Raw genomic sequence first — 18,686 nt, forward strand, 5'->3', positions numbered from 1 at the left:
AGTTTCCAATTCCTTATTGAAGTTACTCCAACCCCGTTCTTGTGCATTAGTTCTAAAACACAAAAGTGCAATGGCACCAGTAATCCACAGTCCTCTCTCAATTTTCAGACCCCTTTAAGCCTTTCATCATATTTTCCAACCGCCATGAGATCCGGCGCATTGATCTGCACAAGGGGGATTACAGTGTCTTGGTGCCAGGCTTGCGGAACACCATTGCCCTGGACTTCCATCTGAACCAGAGCTCCCTCTACTGGACGGATGTGGTGGAAGACAAGATATACCGGGGGAAGCTGCATGAGAATGGAGGTGAGTGCTTGGTATAAAGAGGAGGGTTGCCGAAGCCTTGTTGTCTTCCTTAAACTCCCCCTCCCACCCAAAAAGAAAAGTATTCATCTTAGTGTGAGCTATGCTCACAGCCCACCCTTATCAGGATCATACTTCTTGGTTCTCTTCATGGGCAGCTGCCCCCCCATCAAGTCAATCAATAAATATACCTAACTAACTGAGGTTCTGCCCCCCTTCCCACATAAATCCTGGCTACGCCCATGGTCCTCTTGGTTTGAAGTCACAGATTGTATCATGAGGAAGGAAGGAAGAGTCCCTCAGCTGTCTCAGGTTTAGTCGGAAATTCCTGCCTTTTGTTTATTTACTTTTTACATGAAGAATCTAGCTGGGTTCATTGCCAATGCCTCACATTTCATTGTTTTCTGAGCTGCCCTCTCCACATGATTTGTGGAAATCTAAAATAAAATTATTAAAATTCAACAGCGGAGTTGGTGTGCTAAGGTATTTTTGACACTTTTCCTGGCTCCTGTGCCTTTAGTTAGCAGCTTCTACCTCTTAGGTGCTTCCCCTTCAGCACAACTTGTTGGTCAGTTCCTCTTCCCTTGGCTAGCAGGGGGAGCAATTACTTCTTTCCTTCCCTTCCCTTCCTTTTTTCTTTTTTTTAAAAAACATTGTAAAACAGCATTTTTATGTAATGAAATAAAGTGGTTTCAGGAGCTATATTCAGTGGAGAAGGAACAGGAGAAATTGCTTAACTCTTTCCTCACCAACTTTTTTTTCTCCCCCAATCCTTCCCAGCATTGCCTATGTGTGCCTTGCAAGGGTAAACAGGCATCTGAAACATTGCTGGTTGGGTGGGATTTGGGAAGTGGCTTTTTGGAGGGGGATTTGAAGCAGAAAATCAGAAGGCAGTAAAATGTTCCATGCCCCTCTGCTACATTGCTCAGAATCTCCCTCGTGATACTCCCCCCCCCCCCTGGATGTCAGGATTTCATTGCACATACAGCAATGCCTCTTAGTGGGAGAGAAGTGCATAGTTGTGCCCAGCGTGAGGCTGGGCAGGGTGCCTGTCCCAGTGCAGGCTTCTGTTCATGGAGTAGGAGCAACCTGCCTTTTCCCTGATTTTAGAGGGGATGTGCTGCTCTCCCCAGTCTCTTCCCTTGACCCTTTGTTGCTCTAGGAAGCAAAATCTCTATCACTTTACTAATTAGGGGAGCTTCTAGCAAGCTGGGAAAAAATATTTTCTGCTTACTTAGGATGAGCATAAAGGAAGGGCTCTTCCTTGGAGTAGCCCTCATCTATCAGGAGAATTTCTCCAAGTGCCACTTCGTAGGAAATCAAGGCAAGTCAAACCTGCAAAAATGGGGATCAAATGGAAAACTGTGTTTGAAAGATTACAGCTTTTTAACCTGCCCATTCATTCATTCATTCATTCATTGGCTTCAGGCTACCAGTTTAGAAACAGACAACATAAAAGGTAACAGAATTGGGTGGAGGAAGGGAAAAAAACCAATTCAGGCACTTATACTTACCGTATTTTTCGCCCTATAGGACACACTTTTTCCCCTCCAAAAATGAAGGGGAAATGCGTGTGCATCCTATGGGGCGAATGCAGGCTTCAGGAAGCTATCCGCAAGCCTTGGGACTTCCTGCCGGGCTCCCAAGGCTTGTGGACAGCAGCCTGCAGCCCAAAACCCGGGGAGCGCAGTGGAGCGTGCTGCGGGCTTCGGGCAGATATCCGCAAGCCTGGGGAGACCACGGGAGTTCCCGCTGAACAAATCCAGCTTCTCCTCAAACTTTTTTTTTTTAAAGAAGATCTCTCTCAGTCTTATTCCAGAGAAAATGCTATACAAGTGCCACAGTTTCAAAGAGCGTTCTTCCACAGTGGGCTCATTCCTGATTGTGTGTGTGTGTGTGTGGACCAGTGGCGTAGCGTGGGTTGTCAGCACCCGGGGCAAGGCAAGTAATTTGCACCCCCTAACCCGTGGATTTGCGCCCCCTAACCCTAACCCCCAGATGTTGCGCCCAGTGCGGCCGGCCCCCCCTGCACCCCCCACGCTACGCCACTGGTGTGGACAGAGCTTTGAAATCCAAAAGATCAGGGAGTATTGGCACTCGTGTCAAAATACTATTTTCTGAGCAATTGCTGAGGTCCTGCCGTATAACAGGAAGCTTCTCGTAATGCTCAGGGAAGCTGGATAAATAGAGAGGTAACAGACTGAGTCCCTGTGATGGGGAACAAATGCTCTTGGGGTTGATTAGATTAGCGTTTCTAACTTGTGCACAGTAATTGGCAGCCGGTTAACTTGGGGCACAGCAGGCCTTCGGTTTCAATCCAGTTCAATGAGACGTTATCCTCAAACAAGGCAGGCAAGTGTTACTAAGTACATGTGTGCGAAGGACAGGACTCTCTTAACCTGGAACCCCATAGAAGATTGACCCTCCCCCCACCATTGTCTTTTAACTCCCCAGGCTAGGGACAGTTGGCAGCTCCTTAAAAAGCACACATTAAGTCACATCTCAAAGATGCATTGAACAAGCACACCACAAAACACTGTAGGAGACAACTGTCTCCAGCTCTAGGAAGTAGGCAAGAAGGTGGTCATATGTCATTGGTTCTCTCTGTTGCCCACTCTGCTGGTTGCAGCCCTGTTTATTTCCAAGAAAGCTCACAGACCTAGTCACCACAACCTCTTTACATCTGTGAACCCTCAGGATCCCACAGCATCAGGCATAATCCAGCTAAAACGTGGTCACATCCTTTCTTCCTGCCCCTTTATTCAAAATTATTTAGAGGGCAGCAGGAGGTGAGAGGGGAGGCCAAAGGAATCCTCCCCTTCATTTTTGAATCACTGTCTTTTTTCTCTGTGAGATGTTCGGCATATCTGCCCATACGACACATGGTGGGAGCCCTGTGGGAAACTGGGACGTGTGGAGAGGGCTTTGGGGAGAGAGCAGCTCTTCAGTGTCAGCCGGTCCGTCTGTCCTCTGCACTTCTCTTGCCTCTGTGTTGCTGGCCTCCTATAAGCTGCAGCATTCAGTCCGCTTGTTAATGATACTGTCTTTCTTTTAAATGCTGATCATTATGTGGGAGTTAATTAGCATTCCAGGAGTTTCCTTAATTGTAATTACAGCCTGACAGTTGCCTCAACAAAGAGCGGGAGCCTAACCTGATTAGTGCCTCCAAGCGGCTGATGATTTCAGATAGGTGGAGACCTCGGGTGGCAGTAGGGCACCAGGGTGCAGCTGGGAGGGGTCCAGCTGCAGGGAGGCAGACTCAATAGAAATAAGAACTGCCACCTTTAGCTTGGCTGTGGCTTTCTAGAAAGTGACAGCCCTTTTGGTAGGGAGCCTGCCCATAGCCGTCTCTCTTGTTCTCAACAGCTGCATCTAAAATGATGTCTTAGCCTTCCACATTGCCCAAGGCTAGGATATATATATATATATATTACATTTCCACCCCACCTTTCCTCCACGGACCTCAAGGTGGCATACATGGCTCTCACTCCACGATAGCCAGCCACAGCACCACTCAGGTTCAATTCCTGACCAGAGTTTTGAGTGAGTTCTGAGTCATGCTTGCTGGAGGCCCAACTACTTATGCATATGTTGTGTTTTATCCCTTGGTTGCTGCATTGAAAGGGACTGTGCACACATGCGTATGTGTATCTGAAGCCTCATCTTAGTGAAATGGGAACAGATGGCAGCTACCTTAGAGAAACTGCAGTTTTACCCTCAGGAAGGGGTTTTCAAATTGTGGTCTGTGGACTACCAGTGGTCTGCTGGCTTCATTAATTAATTTTAGAATGAATGATTTTAGAGTGTTGTTTATGCTGTACTTTTGTACTGTTTTATTGTTGTTAGCCGCCCTGAGCCCGGCTAAGGCTGGGGAGGGCGGGATATAAATAAAATTTATTATTATTATTATTATTATTATTATTATTATTATTATTAATTCAGGGTGTCTGCAGCATTCATACTGATTTTTAATTGTATTTTTATTGCTTTTTCTTACGTTGTATTTTATTGCATTACACTTTGAATTTTATGGAAAGTGAATTGTAATACAATTAAATTAAATGTAAGAAATAAAAGAAGCAATAAAAATGTAGTTAAAAACCATACAGCATCTAGCACATGGCAGCACAGCTGCTGCAGTAGGCAGAAACATAAGTATGTGCTGTACCATGACCCTCAGCAATTTTCAAGTGGTCAATGCAGGAAAAATGGTTTGGGAGCTATTGCCCATGGGGAAATACTTATATAGTTAATTAAAACATTCCTACCCTGCTTTTCAGCCAGTAAGTCTCTCAGAGCAGTTTACGTTAGAATAAAAGCAATCAAAATTGCAATCAAAACTACTTGACACAGAGGATAAGAGCATGTGGAGGGAAGAGAAAAGCATTAAATATTGTGTTTGTTTCTTGCAATGAAAACTTTAGAACCAAATCACACAACAATTATTCACTTGGCATTTGGGAAGAGAGCCAGCAAATGAATTCCTGAGCCGATTCTCGAACATCCCACTTGGAACAAACTCAGAGGCACGCGTTGACAAGCTCTTTTCTAGAATTGTTGATGCTTTTTATTAAAGCTGGATAAGTACAGTGGTGCCTCGCAAGACGAAAAGAATCCGTTCCGCGAGTCCCTTCGTCTTGCGGTTTTTTCGTCTTGCGAAGCAAGCCCATTAGCAGATTAGCGCTATTAGCGGCTTAGCGGGCTTAGCGGATCAGCTGATAAGCAGCTTAGCGATTAGCTGATAAGCGGCTTAGCGGCTTAGCGGATCAGCTGTTAAGCGGCTTAGCGGATCAGCTGTTAAGCGGCTTAGCGGCTTGGGAAAAAGGGGGGGGGGGAGGAAAAAAACCCTGCAGGAACTCGCAAGACATTTTCGTCTTGCGAAGCAAGCCCATAGGAAATTCGTTTTGCGAAGCACCTCCAAAAGGGAAAACCCTTTCGTCTAGCGGGTTTTCCGTCTTGCGAGGCATTCGTCTTGTGGGGCACCACTGTACAGCTATGTATTTTCCCTCTGCCACAGATTCCCTCTGCCCCATAGCAGATCTTACAGGGGGGCAAAGGCCAAACACCTCCCTAGCATGTTACACATTTTTATTTGCCTTCAGGAATAAGAATGTGAGAATGACTGGATCAGAAATGGCTGAGAGACATTGGAAGATGACGTTTTTAAGGGAAATGCATTAAAATGTAAAAGGCACTGCCAGGGAGGGGGACGGTACTTCTCTGCCCACCATAGTCTCCAATAATACTCCTTTACAAATATCCTAGTAGTTGTAGTCCTTTAGGCCTGTCTCAGTCTCCTGCTGCTATACCTTTCCAGCGGGTGGAGATAACAAACAACGACCCCCCCCCCCGAAAAAGTCATCAAAAGGCAAACACTGGATTTGGAGCACAGCATGCAAACCTAGCTAGTAAATAAGGAAATTTGGGTTGGAAACAAACAGCAGATGGCACACCTTCTGGAAGTATGGGAGTCTGGAAAGAACTGGCCACCAAAATAAATGGGATCAGTTGCAATTTGAGGGAAAGGCAAGGCTGTAGGTTGAAGAACAGGACTCCAAGTACATGGTTCAGAGGTCTGCAGAATTGTGAACAGCAGTTTTAACCATAAAGGTGGAGCTTGACTGGGAATGGCTGGTGTGAGATCAATAGTTACTGATTGCTTCTATGTTCCTCCCATCCTTCTCACAGCCTTGACCAGCTTTGAGGTGGTGATCCAGTATGGCCTGGCCACCCCTGAGGGACTTGCTGTGGACTGGATTGCTGGCAACATCTACTGGGTGGAGAGCAACCTGGACCAGATTGAGGTGGCTAAGCTTGATGGGACCATGCGGAGCACTTTGCTGGCTGGGGACATTGAGCACCCTCGGGCCATTGCCTTGGATCCACGATGCGGGTATGGTGTTGAATGGAATGGGGCTGAGATGGGGGATGGGGTCAGAAATGTTGCTCTCTCCCTTGGGTGCTCTGCCACAGCTTGCCCAAACAGATTTGGGCAAAACCTTTCTGAGATTCGCTGGTAGTTCGTAGCCCATTATTCAGTGCCTTTTGCTGGGGGGAGCAAGTAAATGAAGTCGTGAAAACATATGGAGGTCTAGGACAAGACTGTGTGCATTCATTTTATCTGAGTGCTGCAAAAGCATGTACCTTGGTTCTCGAATGTAATCCATTCCAGGAATCTGTTCGACTCCCGAAACCGTTCAAAAACCAAGGTGCGGCTTTCGATTGGCTGCAGGAGCTTCCTGCACTCAGTCAGAAGCTGCATTGGACGTTTGGCTTCCAAAAAACGTTCACGAACCAGAACACTCACTTCCAGGTTTGCGGCGTTTGGGAGCCAATCTGTTTGACAACTGAGCCGTTCGAGAACTAAGGTACCACTGTACTGTCAACATTGGGCACTGCCTTTTCCACAGAGAGAATATCTTTAATTTGTCTGTCGAAAGAATTCTGTGATACTTCACACCAATTTTCTGAACTTGTCTCTCTTGATGATGGGGGCTGGGAGTGAGTGGAGTTAATATCTCTGTGCATAAAGGTGGTGAGAACACTGCTGAAATAAGGCATGGCCCTTTTTAACAATGCCCAGCAGGGATGTTTCATGCTGTTCACTTTTGTTCCCCTAAAGGCTGCTATAGATAGTTGGAAAGGATATTAATTGGTGATTGATAACCAGTCTCCAGACAAGGGCTTAGTATCTCAAGGCGAAACTGCTAAGATTTCAGCTCTTGTAGAATTATGGAAGCCGTTTAGGCCCTGACCCTGTGCAGCTGGAGAGGAGGCATGTCTGCCTCATCACTTGTGTACCTCCTTCCTCTTTCCTCCCAGGATTCTCTTCTGGACAGACTGGGATGCAAGCCTGCCCCGCATTGAGGCAGCGTCCATGAGTGGTGAGGGCCGGCGTGTCATCCACAAGGAGACTGGCTCAGGAGGCTGGCCTAATGGACTCACTGTTGACTACCTGGAGAAGCGCATTCTGTGGATAGATGCCAGGTGTGTACTGTCCCTCCACCAAATATTATCTGGTTTAGATTTTTGGGTAGTAGCTAATAATTTTGGTAAAATGGACATCTTTCTGCACATCTTTCTGTTTGGTGCCATTGTTTCTGTTGCCTAATATGTGTAGGTTGATCAAGGTATGGGTGTGTGTGTTGGTATGGAATTTGTGTATTGAGTAAGTGGAATCCTATTTTCTGCACAGCTAAAAATATCCTTGGTCTGCCATAGGTAGCTTTGTCCTGGGCTTCTTTGTGAGAAGGGCAAGATATAAATTTAGGAGGAGGTGGAGGAGTTTGTGTGACTATTCAGTATTTGAGTAGAGAAGGATGTGACAGTCCCTGTAATTGCACGTAACATTCCTGGAAAAAATTATAATGCTCCTGTCATTGCATATAAAACCTGCCTTTTGCATATATTCAGTTTTTGGATAGGGTAATAATTAACTGGGGTTTTTTTGTCAATATTAATCATAGCCCATTTGTTTATATACAGGTTTGTGCTCCAAGCCATTTTTTTAAAAAAAACAACAGTCAAGTACAATAACCATTAAAATTTTAATATTTTTACAGCACAAACAATTAACAATTCATTGATATATAGCAAAGAAAATTAAGTGAGCATAAAGCTTACCAGCAGTCTAATTGATATCCCAAAGTAACTGCTCCCCTTCTCTGCTTAACTTTTATATCTAGAATCAAAAGACCATAAAACTCTTCACAGCAGTTCCTTTACTTACTTGTCTTAGAACAAGAGGACCAGACATGAGAGGTGGAAGCAGTCATCCTAGGAGGGCTCTCCCCTCAGACCCCCAGGCCTATTACTCTGAGCCTTGGGTATACTGTAATATACACATACACATTCATTTTCTATCTCACAGTAACTGTATGAATAATTACAATATTAGTAGAATCAATCCCTGGATGCAGAAGTAATAAATTGAGTAGTAGGTCCTAGGGTAGTATAATAAATTTGTGTGTGTGTGCATGTGCACAGTTAACAGATCCAAACAGATTATATTAATATCTTGGCCAGTTTTTGATTTCATGCTGGCTTGCTTTCTGTAATTGAAAGCCAGAACACCTCCGCATGAGCAGATTGCCAGCGGATACTGAAGGTTCTTGCCCTACTTCCTCTTGCTCTGCTCTTTCTGCTCTCATATGCCTAGTGTTCCACTTCCATCTTGCACACATTCTGCTTATAGCCATCTGCTCCTTCTGTGCCCCATTCCTAGCCACTACCATGTGCAGGAGGCTCATTTGGCTGTGCCGCTGCCCAGTGAAGTCCAAGGTGTTTGGGTCATCTTGGTAGTTTGCAGAACCCATTCCCACTGGAGGTGTGTCTGTTGCCATCATTGCATGTTTTCTATGCAGAAGACACACTTCTTTTCCCAGAGGTGAGAATGATTGCTATAAGCAACCACTCCACTACCTTCTGCCGAGTAAGGAAAAGTGAAGTATTATTGTGTTGTTGTTTTAATAATTGCAAATGTTATTTGTTTTATTGAGTTGTTGTATCCTGGGTGAAGAGTCAGTAAGAAATGCACACAAAGAAACAAAGAAATTAAAGGAAATCTGCCCTGTTCCTCCACAGGTCCGATGCAATCTATTCTGCCCTCTACGATGGTACAGGCCACATTGAGGTGCTCCGAGGGCATGAGTATCTGTCGCATCCCTTTGCTGTCACACTTTATGGTGGTGAGGTATACTGGACTGACTGGCGCACGAATACCCTGGCCAAGGCCAACAAGTGGACCGGCCACAATGTCACTGTTGTGCAGAGAACCAACACGCAGCCCTTTGACTTGCAGGTCTACCATCCCTCTCGCCAGCCTCTAGGTGAGCTGTGACAAGGGAAGGGCAGAGGAGGAGGGCTCCCTGGGAAATTCTGTGAAGGCAGGTGGCAGGAGGCAGGCTGAAGCTTCCTTTGCTCACAGCTACACTTAAGATTGCCAGGTCCGCTCCTGGGTTTCTAAGCTGTGAGAGCTTGGATGCAGCAGGATAGCATGCAGCAATGGTCCTCTCCTGGTGCCTAAATGACAGGGTCATAGGAAGCCCAGGTGGCTCAGCATTGCCTACCCTTTCTGGCACCAGCTCTCCAGAATCTGAGGCAGGCAAATTGTCTGTCCCTCATCCTTTTACAAACCAAAACCAGACACGACAGAGACTGCACCGGGGGCCTTCTGCATGCCGAGCATGTGTTCTGCAACTGAGCTGCAGGACCTCCAAAAAGAATAAAACCTCAAGAGGTGATCTTAGTTGTGAGTCTTGATTCACAGGAGAACAGAAAAAGATGCCTTTTAATATATATATATGTCTGCCTGCCTGTTTTATCTTTTAAGTTGCTAATCAACCAATAAATTGGATAAATGAAATATTAAATATAAATTAATCCTAGGGGCTCATGCAGAGCTTTTTCGCAGCGCAACATGGAGATGCCATAACCTGGGGCCTTTGATGTGAAATCATGTGCTCTGCCAGTGAGCTACAGGCCTGCTTTGACCTGCAGATGGGACTTGGCTTGCCCCATGTAACTGGAAGAGAAGGTCAATGGGCTGTTGGAGTAGGAGGAGCCACAGCTGGGTCTTGTCTCGCTGCCTCAGGGGTCCAAAAGAGAGAGGTGGAATCTCTTAGGACACTGTCTTGTGGGGATGTAGTGCCATTCTAAAATTCTTTCAAGGAATTTGGTTGTTCCTGTGAAGATTCAAAGTACTGTGTAGTAGATAAACACATTACCTTCTTGTGTGGTAGAGAGATGAATTTCTGTGTGTGGTCCTGGTGGCAAGAAAAGCTTTGTAAGCCATTATTAGTTAGGTAGCCGAAGGAGGTGGGGGATTTATATGCACAGCACTTTTCAGAGTAACAGAAGCAAATAAATGAAAAAATAGCAGGTCCCTGCCCCCCAAAGACTTAATCTATGATTTAATATTGGTGAGGCTACACAATGAAGGGAGACCAAGCAAAGGTAAACAAGGTATGCACATTGACAGCTGTATGTGCTTCAGCTTTGTTACATAAAACCAGTTGAAAACATGACTGCAGATCCACATGGAGATTTTAACGCAATGTAGAGACAGCACTTTCCCATGGTTCAGAGTGGTTCTTCCTGGAAATCTGGGATTTGTACAGTAGGCTTCAGGGTTGGCTTTCTTCCATTGTTCCTTATGTTTGAATGCAGACATGCACTTTGGTGACTGTGTAAGACAGGGCTGGAGAAAGCAGAGATCCAGTCCTATGCTGCCTAGCTATCCAGATCTCCCTTTCCCAGCCAGCTTTATGTCACCTGTGCCTTGGCCTTCTCAAAGGAGAGCTATGCTTCACCCTCTCTGTTCTTTCAGGATTGGGGTGGGGATCTTAACCTTTTCTCTCCAGCACTTTGTTTGTTGTTGCAGCTCCCAACCCTTGTGAGGCCAATGGAGGAAAAGGCCTTTGCTCTCACCTCTGTCTTATCAACTACAATAGCACCTACTCCTGTGCCTGTCCTCACCTGATGAAGTTGGCCAAGGACAACGTCACATGCTATGGTAAATGAAGAATGGAGGGGCTTTGGTCCACTCGCAGGCCTAGAGACCCAACCCAAAGATTTGGGGCAAAAGTCTATCATCTTAGTTGGTGTGGCTCCTTGACCCTGTTATTCCCACCTGCTTTGCAGACAGATATGGTTCCTGCAGGTCCTTTGGCCTTTGGGAATGCAGTACAGACAGTGAACAATGAAAACCCCATGTAGGCACACTCCAAGACATATCCATTAAATCCATGGACATGTAGACAATGGGTTCATCTAGGACTCCTTGGCTCAGCTCCCAGACAGACTGCAGCATGAGGGATCAGCTGCAAATGAGGATAGGAGCTTTTGAGCAGGACCCTTTTGTCCTCAACACACTTAAAGATATGCCTGGATGAGTCTCAGGTTTGTTTCCTGACCACCTCCCCTCGTTCTCATTTGGTACAGCCAGGAACAGTGAGGAGAAGAAAAGCTTTCACTCCTGCTTTTCAACTAATCAGAGTTCCTTGTTACACCTAAACTTGGGGAAGTCTGGTTAGTTTAAACTCTGGTATGTTCAAACAAGCCAGGGTCAAAGTATGATTTATGATCCTTGCATATTCACTAACCAGAGTTGAAACAATCCAGAGTTCCTTATGTTTATACGTAATGGCGTATTCTGGTTAATTTGAAAACAGGGACAGATTTTTCTAATGTCATCACTGCTTTGTGTCAGAGGAGGGAGAAGGGTTTGTGAACCCTAGGCTTGTTCATTTCTGGCCCTGATAATTTAAAGCTGTTTTAAACTATTATCTTCGCCTTTAGATTCTACAGAATCATATTTAGATACTTGGGTTGTTTCCATAGCAGTGTGTGAAACTACATGCCAAAGTCACATTAGAATGACACTACATGGAGACCTGCTTGGAGTGAAGGGCAGAACTGGTCCTGCAATCTTGCCATTCTCTGAGCTTGTTGCCTTACATGTAATTCTCACCTTAGGCACTTAAATACCTTGGAATAAAGCAGCTATTGTTTTTTATTTCACATTTAACAGTAGGTTGCTCAAGGCAACATTCCGCATAAAGAGGATCTCAGTGAAAATGTACAGAAGTCACTTTTCAAGAAAAAGGATTGTAAAAAAGTGAAATGCTAAAACTAGTTGAAATGTAGAAAGTGGTCCCAAAACTGCTTTTTTGGTTGTTGCAGATGTGATGGGGGCAAGGGTCTTGGAAAAGATTGTCTTTGTACCTCTAAGAAGGAGTGATGTGATAAGAACATGAGAATAGTCCTTCTGGATCAGGCAAAATGCCAGCCCAGATGTATTTTACGAATTGCTGACAGATAGTTTATCAACTAAATGCTGAGGGATTGTAGAAACAAGCTAGCTGCAGTTTGAGGCCTGAGCAAAATGGATTCAAACAAAAATGGAGTTTAACAGGTCAATAATAAACATTTCCTCTTCTTTAGTATCCGGCAAGCAAACATGCTTTGTATCTACTAAGCCCTGACTGGAGTGAGTTCCCATTATGCATTCTTGGCCTTTGTCCCCTTCTCCAGAGTTTAAGAAGTTCCTGCTCTATGCCCGCCAGATGGAGATCCGCGGGGTTGACATTGACAACCCATACTACAACTACATCAACTCCTTCACTGTTCCCGACATTGACAACGTCACTGTAGTTGACTATGACGCCATGGAGCAGCGGATCTACTGGTCTGATGTCCGCACACAAACCATCAAGCGGGCATTCATCAATGGGACAGGCGTGGAAACAGTTGTGTCTGCAGGTGGGGGGACTGCCTGTCATTCATTTTCTCTCCTTGCTTCCTCTCTTCCCTGCAGTACATGCTGTCCTTTGGAATGGATTTGTCAAATGAATTTAGAACCTTTTCTGAAACACAGTAGTCAAGTGGAAGACATTGGCATGCTTATCTTGTTATAACCTGTGCTATATGAACCTAAAGCTCTTGCAGCTTTTCACCTGTGCTCTACAGGCACCTTCCGTTTTTTGTTGCTGTCTCTGGGCTTTACCGCTGTCTACCCTCATTTCACAGTTTCCCCACCCTCATTGCCTTGCAGACCTACCCAATGCCCATGGCCTAGCTGTGGACTGGGTCTCCAGGAACCTTTTCTGGACAAGCTATGATGCCCACAAGAAACAGATCAATGTCGCCCGGCTAGATGGCTCTTTTAAGAATGCTGTTATTCAGGGACTGGACAAGCCTCACTGTTTGGTTGTACATCCTCTCAAAGGGTGAGTCTGGCAGAACAAGACATTATGTAGAAAGAAGGTAGTCAATAGGGTTAGAGTTTGAATGACAGCTCCAGGATAGTATAGTGTTGTTTTTCTACCAAATTAGCTAGTTTTGCTTTTTCCTCCCCTTGTAGCTCTATGTTAATGTAAACCTGTTCAGTTTATCTGAACTTCTGATTCTCCAGGTGTTTGGGGCACTTCGATTTAGTAAGTGTACTCTTGAGTAGTACAAGGAGAGCTAATCAATTGCAACTCATGGGTTGGATTCAACATCTGGAAAAAAAAATAGCTTGGCATCTCCTTTTCCCTTGTCCCAGTGATTCTAATTAAGGTGTGTTAAAACAATTTTGCTCATAATTAGACCTGTAAAAAAGGGTTAATAATTGAGCCTGCAAGAAAAATAAGTTGCAGTTGAACTTGTAATAATAGAAGTACTAGTGATAATAAGTGGTCTTCCTGTTTGCCTCTGTTACAGGAAACTCTTTTGGACTGATGGAGACAACATCAGTGTCGCCAACATGGATGGCAACAACCGTACCCTGCTCTTCACAAACCAGAAGGGGCCTGTTGGTATGGAGACTGTGGCACTCTGTTGTATGCCTAAGAACTTAGTCTGTGCCTAATAGAGGCAGAACTCACTGCCCCCCCCCCACTAGCATGTTGGTGTCAGTTTGAATGCTGCAGCTCTTGGCTCACTTCCATGTCTAGGATTGTCTGTGATGATTGGAATAACCCTGGGCCAACATAACCCACTGAAATCACAGCTCTGGTGTAGGTGTAGTGAATTTGTGGCCCGCCCAGAAGTTGCTGAGCTCCAGTCCTCTTTGTCCATTGACCATGCTTGCTGGGGCAGGTTGGAATTGTAGTTCAGTCACATCTGGAAGGCCAGTTTCCCCAACTCTGCTCTAGTGCATCTGAAAAGGTTGTAATGCCTTCACACAACCTTCATCTGTCAGTGTCCCCTCCTAGTATTTGTGTGTCTGTTTCACTTGTCAGGTTTCTGTGGGCCAAAAAATTCAGTTCACTTTCTCTAGTTCTGTGTTAATTTTATTTACTTACTTACTTACTACATTTTAAAAATTATACCCCATTTTGGGGGGAACTTCCTCCACAAAGCAGCCTACAATCTAAATAAAAACCAGCTTCACCTGAAAATAAATTATAAAAGTACAAAATACGGTAACAAATAATAAACCAGAATAAAAAGCAAAGTACTGAAAAATATATAATGCAGATGGTAAAAAAGTGTATTAAGATATAAAAGTGAACAAGAATTAAAACTGCAAAAGGTGGCTTTTGCAGTTTTAATTCTTGCGCATTTGTTCACAGAAAAAGAGAAATGGAAAACTATGGGCAACCTTTGAAGAGAGGTACACATTTCTCTTTTGCTGTGAATAAGTGCACATGCGCAGGCACACATGAAATTTAGTGCAGCAAAGCTCAAAACACCAGTGTAACCCTCACAGAAATAGTCATGCTTTTCTGTGGCCTTCAGCCCATATTGCAAATTCCTTGTCCTTTCTGGATATCTAGCCCCTCTCTGAATTCTGCAAAAAACCTCACCCCTAGTCTTATGACTCAGTTTGGAGATCCGAACAGGATTGTTAACCATTTAAACCAAAAAGTGTGTGCCAATGTGATCAAGCCTGCAACACACAGCCCTGGATCTTTCTTAGCAAGTGAACATATTGGCAAGTAACTGGACCAAAAACAGATGTTCAAAAGCTTTGTTTCCTTACCAGATTTTACATTAGCTGTCCTAGTGTAAAATTAGTAGCCTCTCCCCAATGGAAAGTTACACTTGAAAAATGAGAAAATAGGAATTGGAGAGAAGGATTTATCCTACCTGGGCACACTCACTCTAATCCACATCCACACCAAGGATGGAATGATATGCATCTGTAAAGGATCCTGGCCAGGGATTGCAGCAAGCTAAAATAGGAAAAGGGGAGGTGTGAGAGAAGTTGGTGCTGTGGACATAGGCTCCAAAATGCCTACATCACACTTCAGCTTGATTCTCGCACCTCACCATCCACCATCCCCTGATCTTGCTTCTTTGGTTTTCAACCCTCTTCAAGCGGGGAAAAACACACATTCACATATCCCAAGTATCATTTCTGTTTGTTGGTGGCTTTATCTCACAGTTTCTATGAGTGAACTGAAGACTTTCATTTATTATGATAAGTTTTCAATCTATCTGAGTTAAAGAAACCACTTTAAAATGGAGAACCTACCCAAGTGAAACTGAAACAGAAACCTCACACATTCACTAAGTAAAAGAATGTAAGTTTACCAGCCCCCTTCTCCCCCCTCTTCTCCCCAGCCTCACATTGTATACAATATAAATGTCTCACATCAAATGTAACTGATCTGTAGAAAAGACTCTGTGAAGTGAAAATAGAGACAATGCACATACTTTTGTAACCCAAGAAAATCTTTAATAAAAAATATATTTTAAAAAAATGAAAGGACAGGGCAAAATAAGGGTTGGGTTTTTTAGGAATGTGTTAGTGTAGAAATTGGATGTGGACAGACTTACGAATGAATGCACATGAAACTGACATGGACTGCAATTAGTCTGAATTGCCCATCTCTAATGCACATTCACAGGCTGTAATTAACACCTGCAGATTTCATTGATGATGCTGTTGCTCCTCCTTCACGCTGGACTATTCTCTCCTAACAGGGCTCTCCATTGACTACCAGGAAAGCAAGCTGTACTGGATCAGCTCTGGTAGTGGTACCATCAATAGGTGCAACTTGGATGGTAGTGGCTTGGAGGTATTGGAGACCATGAAGAACCAGCTACGCAAGGCTACAGCATTGGCTATCATGGGTAAGAGTCACAGTGCTGAGTTTGGGAGCTATTGCTACAGCAGTCTGATAAGCAACAATGAGAAGAGGGTCATATTATAAGCATCATATCCATGGACTTTTCTTTTGGCTGTTTTTTGGGGGGGAAGGTACAATGCATGTGAATTGTTTAATGCACAGCACACATTTTTCTCTCTCAAGTCTGTGTTTCTGTTTTGGACGCATTGCATTTTTCAGACAATTAAGCAGCAATTTTCTGTTACTGAGAAGATGCTGCTCTACCTCTAGATAGAATATTAGCTATTTTTGCAAACGGTATGAATTTTTCATAGGCTGCCACCTTCATCCTTAAAGTGATAAACATTAATTTCCTTCCATCAAGTTTTATAATGAGAAATAAATCCACTTTCCCCGTTGAGACCTTGGTTCACATCATTAAATCTTTGTACCTGTTCTCATTATAATATCTGTTGGAAGCAATTAAACTGTAAAATGAAGATCCCACTGCTGTATTTTGTTTTAAAATTTAAGCAGCTACCTTTATATGTTTGATGGCTATTTTTCATTCCATTTTAACATGTTGTCGTTTATGAAAACTTGGTACTTTATAAATCAAGTACTATTAAGGCACTGCAAAAGATGAGCTTCCAATGGGCTTCCGCTTGTGCAATGGGGCTTTCTCCCTCTCCCCCCCCCCCTGAAATTGGCTGAGTGGGGCAAGAGAACCCCCAAAACAGCGCACGGGGGAGGAGAGTGGAGATCATTCTATCTGGCAAGCTGGAACCTTAGCATGACGTTGAATGCCTCCCATTTATTTTAGCTTTTTTCATTGTTTTTAAAAGTGCCGTGCTTCATCTAGGATCCCTGTTCTATGCATGCATGCACACAGCAGTGCCAGGAAGCCATTATATTTGTCGCAGCTGCTGCAGCAGTTATGTTTAGAAATTGAGGCTTAAAGGATCTTTGTTGAATGCTAAATGGGTTTTACCAGTGGTGTCATCAGGGCAGGGCTTTGGGACAGAGGTTTTGGGACAGCAGATTGACTTGATAGTAGTAGTAGTAATATTTCTAACCACAGCCTCCCAGATGTCTCCAGCCATGCCCAAGCCAGGCACATGGGTGATGGCTGGCTCCTATTTTTTGTAGGGCTGTGAACTTTTATCATTGAGTCAGTTGCATCAATCATTTAAACCCATCTTAATGAAATAAAAGCCACTCTGATTATTTGTGCAACACATTTTTAAAAGAATTTAATTAGATAATAAGTATTTTTTAGAAACTACAGATGGTGGGTGGGCCTGTTTTGCCCTGCCTGTAAAGGCAAGCTGCGTAATCTTCATCTCTTTCTCTCCCAGATGATAAACTCTGGTGGGCTGATCAGGTTTCAGAAAAAATGGGCACCTGCAACAAGAAGGATGGCACAGAAGCAGTTGTGTTGCGCAACAGCACCACGCTGGTCATGCATATGAAGATCTACAATGAGAGCATTCAGCTGCATGGTAAGCTCTTGGAGTGCACAGATCATAAGGGGCATCATGCAAGGGGAGGGCCGGAAGAAGCATCGTGGGGAAGTGTGAGCATTGATCAGGGCTCAGGGGCTTCCAACTCAGGAAGCAGAGAATCGGTGATGGAGTGCCAAGGCTCACATACTGTATGGAAAGATCTTGCCTGCAGTCTCATAGGAAACCAAACTTTGGATTTGGTGCTGATTCAACCACATTAAGTATTCACTGTGTCACTTCAAGTTCCTTCTTAACATGCCCATAAAGTCCACCCTTTTTTTCTGTGCCCATGGTGAAGCAAGATGGTCATGTGTGTGGTCACCTGGCAGTCAAAACTGAAGCCTGATGCTGCCTGGCTCTGCGTCAGTAGTGCCCATTTACTTCCATTATTTCACCTTCACTGTTGCAGGTACCAACCCCTGCAGTGTGAACAACGGTGACTGCTCCCAGCTGTGCCTTCCTACTTCAGAGACTACTCGATCCTGCATGTGTACAGCTGGTTACAGCCTGAAGAGTGGACAGCAGTCCTGTGAAGGTGAGGGGACCCCAGTTGACTCCTGTGGGGTTTGAGGAGACTGGTCTGTAGCTGTTAGGCCTGGCTCCTGGGAACTATGTTGCTCTGTATATCTTGAGGGATGTGTAGCACAGCTCCACCTGGTGGTTACTGTTTGCAGCTCAAGCTACAATTGCCCTGAGTTTGCCCTGGTTAATTATGGAGCTGTCCGTGTACCAATGTGGCAGCAAATGTACATTTGACAGGGTGCTGCAGCCAACCCTGGATCTCTCTTCCTATAGGAGACTTGCGTTTCCAAACACATATTTGTCTGCCTCACATACTGTATTTTTTGTGTAAATAATGAAATATATAGTAGGTGTACATTTAATAAAAAAACAAAATGTGGAAGATCCCTAAGATGCAACGGGCAAAACATAGAATTGCCTGGCTAGAAAATCCCTTCAAGAGGCCACTTGCCCAAAGGTTTCTTATCCTCCCTTTAGGGCAGCTGTGGCTGCATACATTCAAAGGCAAACGGACTGGGGGTCCTCCTTTATGTGCCCTTCCTTTCCACAAGATAGTTCAGCCAAGTGAACATATTCCAGAATTCCCTTCTCTTTTTACCTTCTCTGAGTAGGTGGTAGTTTTCCTCCCTAAGATATAAAGATGCACTCTGGGAAGCGCCGAATGCCTCTCCCCCCTGCCAGCCCATTTCAGTAGTGGAGAATGCAAGTGTTACCTGCACTGAAGTGCTGCAGCGTATGCTCAGCCCCTAACAAGAGTGCTTCTGTTCAGGGAGCCTGCTATGTTCTCCTTGATGCTCCCCCTCCCTGACTTTCCATG

At 44.5% G+C, this 18,686-nt stretch overlaps 1 protein-coding gene across 1 annotated transcript in view; it reads left to right on the forward strand.

Annotated features, from left to right (window-relative positions):
* The window catches only part of LRP1 (LDL receptor related protein 1), a 298,357-nt gene that overhangs the window by 206,005 nt on the left and 73,666 nt on the right, over nt 1-18,686 (forward strand). The window contains exons 26-36 of the mRNA XM_077923771.1: nt 109-306; nt 5,992-6,196; nt 7,126-7,290; nt 8,887-9,131; nt 10,685-10,816; nt 12,337-12,564; nt 12,857-13,031; nt 13,507-13,601; nt 15,718-15,867; nt 17,201-17,344; nt 17,757-17,882. Coding sequence (XP_077779897.1) covers nt 109-306; nt 5,992-6,196; nt 7,126-7,290; nt 8,887-9,131; nt 10,685-10,816; nt 12,337-12,564; nt 12,857-13,031; nt 13,507-13,601; nt 15,718-15,867; nt 17,201-17,344; nt 17,757-17,882 — 1,863 coding nt within the window. The remainder of the gene's footprint in view (nt 1-108; nt 307-5,991; nt 6,197-7,125; nt 7,291-8,886; nt 9,132-10,684; nt 10,817-12,336; nt 12,565-12,856; nt 13,032-13,506; nt 13,602-15,717; nt 15,868-17,200; nt 17,345-17,756; nt 17,883-18,686) is intronic.

The sequence above is a fragment of the Podarcis muralis genome, chromosome 2 (genome assembly GCF_964188315.1).
Source record: "Podarcis muralis chromosome 2, rPodMur119.hap1.1, whole genome shotgun sequence".
Lineage (NCBI taxonomy): Eukaryota > Metazoa > Chordata > Lepidosauria > Squamata > Lacertidae > Podarcis > Podarcis muralis.